Consider the following 8,669-nt stretch of genomic DNA (forward strand, 5'->3'; position numbering starts at 1 on the left):
TGAGCTGAGCGGCTGCGTTTGTTTCCCACATGCGATGATAATGTGCTATTTTTTATTGTTGTCTTTTCCGCCACCTGCTGGTCCCAGTCTACACTGTCTGTTCTTCAATACACCCCAATGCAAAAAAAGAAACCATGCAACACTGGCATCCTTCTGTCAGCATGTATCTTGATCAATGTGTTGGCATTTTAAACTGATGAAGACAAATGGCGAAACAATTGATTCCAAGTTTACTTTATTTCGACATAACTGTGTGCCTGTGTAGAAGATGTGTTGAGAGGAACTGTAATATATATTGTTTTATGAATCTTCATTTTCTATTATTTAATTTCTTCGTTTTTTTTCCAACACAGCAATATTTTTGCCAATTATGTCGTGCCAAAAGCAGTCAAAGTGATTACTACGACTTCTACTACTATTATGATTACTGACACTTTCACAACACAATTGAAAACAATTTTATTTTTTTATTTGCATATCCCTAAATCCCAACAGAACAATCCACTGAGTATATAAGTGAATCTAACAGATTACATACAAGATCATTAGAAAATATATTTACACATATTTCTCTCTAAGAAGAGAACACATACATTCATCGTTGTTTAACATGACAATATTCAGAAAATAACAACAGAAATGCAAGAACAGTATGTATCAGAACAGTGAGAAAACATGAACCAGAGCAAAACGACTCCTTTTGCATCAGATTCTACTACTTCCGTTCCCGTCAACCCACCCAAACAGAGGTCCTTCCTAGTTAAGCAAATAAACAAACAAAACAATATTTAGCACAGATACCTTCTGGCAGGTTGCATCGCAAAGTGTATCTCATCAAAATCATTGGCTTACATCAATCATTAAAGATACAATTAGTGGGAACGACTGGTACTACAAACAGAAATCACCCATTATCATCACATCTTATTGCATCACAGGTTATTGAAGTTAACTGAAGAATTATACAGTGGGGGAAAACAGTATTTGATCCCCTGCTGATTTTGTACGTTTGCCCACTGACAAAGAAATGATCAGTCTATAATTTTAATGGTAGGTGTATTTTAACAGTGAGAGACAGAATAACAGCAAAATAATCCAGAAAAACACATTTCAAAAAAGTTATAAATTGATTTGCATGTTAATGAGGGAAATAAGTATTTGACCCCTTCGACTTAGTACTTGGTGGCAAAACCCTTGTTGGCAATCACAGAGGTCAGACGTTTCTTGTAGTTGGCCACCAGGTTTGCACACATCTCAGGAGGGATTTTGTCCCACTCCTCTTTGCAGATCCTCTCCAAGTCATTAAGGTTTCGAGGCTGACGTTTGGCAACTCGAACCTTCAGCTCCCTCCACAGATTTCCTATGGGATTAAGGTCTGGAGACTGGCTAGGCCACTCCAGGACCTTAATGTGCTTCTTCTTGAGCCACTCCTTTGTTGCCTTGGCTGTGTGTTTTGGGTCATTGTCATGCTGGAATACCCATCCACGACCCATTTTCAATGCCCTGGCTGAGGGAAGGAGGTTTTCACCCAAAATTTGACAGTACATGGCCCCGTCCATCGTCCCTTTGATGCGGCGCAGTTGTCCTGTCCCCTTAGCAGAAAAACACCCCCAAAGCATGTTTCCACCTCCATGTTTGACGGTGGGGATGGTGTTCTTGGGGTCATTCCTCCCCCTCCAAACACGGCAAGTTGAGTTGATGCCAAAGAGCTCGATTTTGGTCTCATCTGACCACAACACTTTCACCCACTTCTCCTCTGAATCATTCAGATGTTAATTGGCAAACTTCAGACGGGCCTGTACATGTGCTTTCTTGAGCAGGGGGACCTTGCGGGCGCTGCAGGATTTCAGTCTTTCACGGCATAGTGTGTTACCAATTGTTTTCTTGGTGACTATGGTCCCAGCTGCCTTGAGATCATTAACAAGATCCTCCCATGTAGTTCTGGGCTGATTCCTCACCGTTCTCATGATCATTGAAACTCCACGAGGTGAGATCTTGCATGGAGCCCCAAACCGAGGGAGACTGACAGTTATTTTGTGTTTCTTCCATTTGCGAATAATCGCACCAACTGTTGTCACCTTCTCACCAAGCTGCTTGGCGATGGTTTTGTAGCCCATTCCAGCCTTGTGTAGGTCTACAATCTTGTCCCTGACATCCTTGGACAGCTCTTTGGTCTTGGCCATGGTGGAGAGTTTGGAATCTGATTGATTGATGGCTTCTGTGGACAGGTGTCTTTTATACAGGTAACGAGCTGAGATTAGGAGCAGTCCCTTTAAGAGAGTACTCCTAATCTCAGTTTGTTACCTGTATAAAAGACACCTGGGAGCCAGAAATCTTGCTGATTGATAGGGGATCAAATACTTATTTCACTCATTAACATGCAAATCAATTTATAACTTTTTTTAAATGCATTTTTCTGGATTTTTTTGTTGTTATTTTGTCTCTCACTGTTAAAATACACCTACCATTAAAATTATAGACTGATCATGTCTTTGTCAGTGGGCAAACGTACAAAATCAGCAGGGGATCAAATACTTTTTTCCCTCACTGTATTACTAGATCGACAACTTCCAGTCATCTTTCAGACTAAGCAGATCTGCAGTTTTATTATCAGATTGTGATCTCATTATCGTACAAACACAAACACAATGCCGTGAGACACAAAGCAACACGTCTCCTCTTTTATTCTCTTTTATATTGTTTTGTCTCAGGTTAAAGACTGCAATCCTGGAACACAAACAGCAGAGCTTGAGTGTCAAACAGAGGACAGACTCAGCAGCTCCGCAGGGGACCAGCCAGCAACAAGGAGCCCCTGCCGTCTCCAGAGCCCACACAACACTGGCTGTGGTCAGCTAGGCAGAGCTCCCAGGCAGTCGGCGCGGGCTGCATCCACCCCGGCATCTTCAAAGGGCCCAAGATTATTAGACTCTCATCAGGGTTCACTAAATCAGATGTGCCACTCAAGGGTGTCTCTTTCCCAATCAAATACACTTTATTCATATTTTCTGGCCTTTTAATTAAGCCCACTAATGGTAGATACCAGGCACAAATCTGACTGTAAATAGACCCTCTTGAGTCTTTACTTACATTGGAAACTGTCTTGGCATCATGCACTTCCACTGTTCTGTGATCTGTGGATATAGATAAATAATATTAATAATAATAAAACAAACAGTTGAAATCAAAGCCACACCCATGCAGTGTAACAGGGCACTGCTGATGTCTTCACGCTACAGTACCTGTGTGGCCAAGCTGACTGTTAGTTATCAGCCTTCTTCTAATGCATTCATTTTCTTGCAGCATTTTAGATATTGTTTTGAGAACAGCATGTTTCACTCCAGGCTGCAAAACGAATACACAAACAACTGTACAGTTAGTCTATTAACAAGGTTTTCATCCATTACTTTGGCTAAACGTCTACTGCATTAGTATATGGACTTAGTTTCATATTCATAATACATCTTGCAATAAAATGAAAGTTTATTAAAAGGCATTAAGCAAATGATTATTGTACCACTCTGCAGCAGAGCTGGTAGATCGTAACTTAATAATAATAAAAATACATATTGAGAATAGGTACACTCATGAATGCAATGTTCATTTCACGATCACCTAAGTAATCACAATAATCATTTAGCTCTGTTTCATTACAATTAGACATAAGCTTGACAGAATGTCTTTTCAGCTAGGCTGTTGTTCTCAGTACCTTCTTTGTGGGTGTCAGATCTCTTTCATGTGGAAAGCTGAAAACATCTTCACCCATCTTGCAGCGGCTTGCTACAATATGTACAAAAAACAACTAATCAGCATAGAGAGAGAATTATTAATATTCTGGTGGAGGTCTGATAGTGTCTATTTGCAAAGTACAAGCTGGCATACACACACTGACACTGACAAACACATGACACACTAACAACTGACAAGCACATGACACACTGACACACAGACCAATGGTGCAGAAGTAAAATATGGGCCAAAGAAACCACTATTGTCCCCTACAGCACTGTGTAGTCTATATAGCATTTCTGTGCTCAGGTATGACATTTGTGGGTCAGGTATGTTACTTATTGCTCCCGTGGGACATTTTTTGGTAGCCTATGACACTTTTTGTCCTGCATGGTACATGTTTCCTCCCGTGTGCAATGTATGTGTCACGTATGGGACTTCTGTTGCCATATGACGCTTATTGGCTGCCTGGTAACACACTTGAACTGTCTTGTATTTGTATGTTAAAGGAGATATTATGTAGAAATTGTTTAATTAGTCTTGGGGGGAATCCTCTATTTTATTTTTTCAGGATTGTAGTGTTATATAATACATTGTAGTGCGGTTTTCTGTAGGACAGTGTGGTACTGTCTCACACATACTGCTGTATATTATAATCATTGCTTATGATACAGGCTACAGTACACATACACCGATCAGCCATAACATTATGACCACCTGCCTAATATTGTGTAGGTCCCCCTTTTGCCGCCAAAACAGTCCTGACCCGTCGAGGCATGGACTCCACTAGACCTCTGAAGGTGTGCTGTGGTATCTGGCACCAAGACGTTAGCCGCAGATACTGTAAGTCCTGTAAGTTGCGAGGTGGGGCCTCCGTGGATCAGACTTTTTTAGCCAGCACATCCCACAGATGCTCGATTGGATTGAGATCTGGAGAATTTGGAGGCCAAGTCAACACCTTGAACTCGTGATTCATCAGACCAGGCCACCTTCTTCCATTGCTCCGTGGTCCAGTTCTGATGCTCACGTGCCCATTGTAGGTGCTTTCGACAGCGGACAGGGGTCAGCATGGGCACCCTGACTGGTCTGCGGCTACGCAGCCCCATACGCAACAAACTGCGATGCACTGTGTGTTCTGACACCTTTCTATCAGAACCAGCATTCACTTTTTCAGCAATTTGAGCTACAGTAGCTCGTCTGTTGGATCGGACCACACGGGCCAGCCTTCGCTCCCCACGTGCATCAATGAGCCTTGGCCGCCCATGACCCTGTCGCCGGTTCACCGCTTTTCCTTCCTTGGACCACTTTTGATAGGTACTGACCACTGCAGACCGGGAACACCCCACAAGAGCTGCAGTTTTAGAGATGCTCTGACCCAGTCGTCTAGCCATCACAATTTGGCCCTTGTCAAAGTCGCTCAGATCCTTACGCTTACCCATTTTTCCTGCTTCTAACACATAAACTTTGAGGACAAAATGTTCACTTGCTGCCTAATATATCCCACCCACTGACAGGTGCCATGAAAACGAGAATATCAGTGTATTCACTTCACCTGTCAGTGGTCATAATGTTATGGCTGATCGGTGTATAATATGTATACCTAAATAGCGGCCTACATGCTTTTACTACAGCTACTAACTTAATTTACATACTATCACTTATCTGCATACTACTACTCATTAATATCTTGCATACTATCATACAAAATACATAGAAGCCTGTTCAGAAAAGTAACTCGCATACTACCTTTGAATATCGTATTAAATTCTTCTTATTGGCATAGTTAATAATAAGCATGGGCCCTTACTGGGAGCACTTAAGCAATATTGCTGGCATCCTACCGTGCTTTCCTGCATGTCTTCCCTGGTCTTGGGGATCCCTGCTGTCCTCCCTGGCCGAGGCCCGGCTTCTGCTCTGCGTTTTCACACAACCCAGCTTACGTGCGTTTCGCGGGAAGACGAGCCTCACTTTGAATTTTCCTTTACTCTTAGGGTGTTTTTTCGGTCGTTTAGCGCCCATTCCCGCCTCAGCTGGGGTTGTGGTGGACAGGACAGGGGACATATCACGCTGTGAACTAGTCTTCCGGGGAAGGGGAATCGTTTTGTTGGCTGTTTTTTCTGCACGGTGTTTCTTGTTTGCCCTGGCCTTTCGGGTGGCGGTTTCTTCCGTCTCATTCCGGGCCTCTTCTTCGCGGTTGAGCGGAGCCGGAGATGCGGCCTCCTGGACCGGGGCCCTTTTCTTGCTTCTCATCGCGCCCCCGGTTTCATAAACGAAGGAGTCCGAAGAGTGTCTGCCAAACTGGCCAACATACACCACCCTGAGCGGCTTGGGTTTGGTTTTGACCATTTCACACCTGAGCCTCTAACGCACTATCTCCATTACATAGTTTCTCCGCAGTTCCTGCTCTCTTCGGATTGGTTAAGGAAAAAACGAGTTTAACTAACTTCTCGCGGTACTTGACCACAGCGCACGTCATTCAATATGAAGCGACACTGTCCCCGGATTGGTTGACGTCAGGTTTGTGGGCGGGTCTTGTCTGTTAGTATGGGGGGAATGGGGGATTTTTCTTTTCATCTACAGGGGAGTTTTGAGAGAAGGGATCCGGCTGCTGTGTGTGTGTGTGTGTGTGTGTGTGTGTGTGTGTGTGTGTGATGTGTGGCCAGCATTGCAAACATTTCACATTGAATTACAACGCTCACTGACAGTGTGTATCTTGCATTTGCAAATGAATTGTAAAGACACGCACGTATATCATTAGCAATGGCATGACATTTTGCGTCCTTGTGGGTCTTACATCCTGGCGTGAGTGCAGGCAAACGCACAGGTCTGGATTGTACCGCCTCCCACACAGGAACAGCCCACGTGTAATTTCAAAGCAATCAGCGTAGGTTGAGAGACTCATTCTGGTGTTCAATGTGTTCATGCCTTCATTTTGTGTCCACATGGCTCTGAGACTGAGCCCTGATCTGACAGTGACGAGACACTGACTAGTGCGCCACTTACATTGATCATTGTCACATATCTTATTGTGTGAGGCAGGAGGAGAGAAGATCACCTTTGATGCAGTTGAATCAAGTCAGTGGCAGAGAAGAAGCTCGGGTCCCAGCTGCTGCACAATTGTGTGCAAATCTCATCTCCTGCTCATGCACAACTGCGCAAACGCACACACTTCTCTCAAAGTAGACAGTCGAGTCATTTAAGGTTTTTAATGTGGGATGTTTTAGCTGCATGACTCACACAACCTGATACCATAAAATAAAAAATAAATCTGCACCAGGTATAATTTCTCCATAAGTTATGAATGATGAAGTAATATGAATAATCATACAAAATATGTTAACACATAACATTGTTATAATAATTATATTATATTATTATATTAATATTTTTGATATTTATTAGGCAGTCATTTGTTCAATAAATAAAATATTTACTGGAGAAGTTATTAACTATTTCGCTTACTTTTGAAGTGATCAGTTTAATGATTTTACTGCAGTTCAGATGGATACACTTTACTATCTTACTGTTTTTTTGTGTTTGTTTGTTTTTTACAAATCTGTAATGTTGTGTGTCTAATTGAAATGATTTGTATGCTTAGTATACATTTCAGAATTTGATGTGATTTTCTGTTGAAACTAACCTTGGAAATTAACTGAATCCAATTAACAGTGCTGCCTCCATACAACCACAAGCAAGAGAATCAGACTCCTATATTTTTTCCCTTTCAGCAAATCAAATCAATTGAACGCATATGCTGAATCTATTTACTAACCTGAACTTAATCAATTAATGAAAGCATTCAGTTAAAGCAATCGAACTGGCCCTCACTAGGTACATGTGGAACTTGTGCCACTAGAGGGCGCTTTACAGTTTTGACTGTCGAAAGCAAAAGATAAAGCTGTGTGCAAATCAAATCAATGAAGTACTATATTTTAATAAAAATGTGAACTTAACACATATTTTGAGTCTCACTCCTTGAATCAGACATCTATATTGGCAAACATCTGTCCCCGCTCCCTCTCCCAGAGGCTGCTGTACACACTGCCAAACTGTATTTGCTCAGCAGAACCTTTGTTTTCCCTAACACAGAAAGGATGCTGTCATCAGAGCTTTTTATCTCTGCCCTGTGGAGGCTATTATCTATGTCAATTTCCTGCAGACGGACGGGCAACCCACCGTCAACTTATGCCGCAAACCTTTCACTTGGCACCACAGTGGTAGACACACAGCCAGGATGACAGAATCACATGGAGACACAGGGAAGCATGGGATTTGGAGTCCATGTTGGAAATCTGAGGAGCAAAGGTTAAGGTTAATGCAAAGAGAATACAAGTACATCAGAACTGGATGTACACGTGACCCTTATGCAGCCTAGCCAGATTGAAATGGACACGCATAGTAAAAAGTTCACCCCCATTCTTTTTGGTTTGAAACTATTCCCTATTAGAACATAGAACATAAGAAAGTTACAAACGAGAGGAGCCCATTCGACCCATCGTGCTCGTTTGGTGACCATTAATATCTAATGATGCAAGGATCCTATCCAGTCTATTTGTAAATGTTCACAAACTTTCAGCTTCTACCACATCGCTGAGGAGTTTGTTCCAGATTGTGACGACTCTCTGTGTGAAGAAGTGTCTCCTGTTTTCCGTTTTGAATGCCTTGAAGCCCAATTTCCATTTGTGTCCCCGGGTGCGTGTGTCCCTGCTGATCTGGAAAAGCTCCTCTGGTTTGATGTGGTCGATGCCTTTCATGATTTTGAAGACTTGGATCAAGTCCCCACGTAGTCTCCTCTGTTCCAGGGTGAAAAGGTTCAGTTCCTCAGTCTCTCAGTAGGACTTTCCCTTCAGACCTGGAATAAGTCTGGTTGCTCTCCTCTGAACTGCCTCTAGAGCAGCGATATCTTTCTTGAAGTGTGGAGCCCAGAACTGTACACAGTATCC

General features: G+C 42.6%; 1 protein-coding gene across 2 annotated transcripts; it reads right to left on the reverse strand.

Annotated features, from left to right (window-relative positions):
- Nucleotides 1-447: 447 nt before the first annotated feature.
- LOC136763202 (uncharacterized) lies at nt 448-6,124 on the reverse strand. 2 transcript variants are annotated; one of them, XM_066717023.1, is made up of 5 exons: nt 5,568-6,124; nt 3,707-3,777; nt 3,240-3,342; nt 3,088-3,131; nt 448-756 (listed from the first exon to the last, which is right to left on the reverse strand). In XM_066717023.1, the coding sequence occupies exons 1-5, from the start codon at nt 6,070-6,072 to the stop codon at nt 706-708; spliced, it is 774 nt and encodes a 257-aa protein (XP_066573120.1). In that variant the 5' UTR covers nt 6,073-6,124; the 3' UTR covers nt 448-705. The 2 variants fall into 2 exon arrangements, with proteins under 2 accessions (XP_066573120.1, XP_066573119.1); XM_066717022.1 differs by lacking the exon at nt 448-756 and adding an exon at nt 2,544-2,901.
- Between the last annotated feature and the right edge of the window lie 2,545 nt (nt 6,125-8,669).

Source organism: Amia ocellicauda, chromosome 11, assembly GCF_036373705.1.
Source record: "Amia ocellicauda isolate fAmiCal2 chromosome 11, fAmiCal2.hap1, whole genome shotgun sequence".
Lineage (NCBI taxonomy): Eukaryota > Metazoa > Chordata > Actinopteri > Amiiformes > Amiidae > Amia > Amia ocellicauda.

Coding starts and splice junctions, on each gene's coding strand:
- LOC136763202 (XM_066717022.1), bottom strand. CDS start 6,072: ATGGTCAAAACCAAACCCAAGCCGCTCAGGGTGGTGTATGTTGGCCAG. Junction 3,343..3,706: donor ATCTGACACCCACAAAGAAG/GTACTGAGAACA, acceptor TTCGTTTTGCAG/CCTGGAGTGAAACATGCTGT. Junction 3,132..3,239: donor CAGTCAGCTTGGCCACACAG/GTACTGTAGCGT, acceptor CTATATCCACAG/ATCACAGAACAGTGGAAGTG.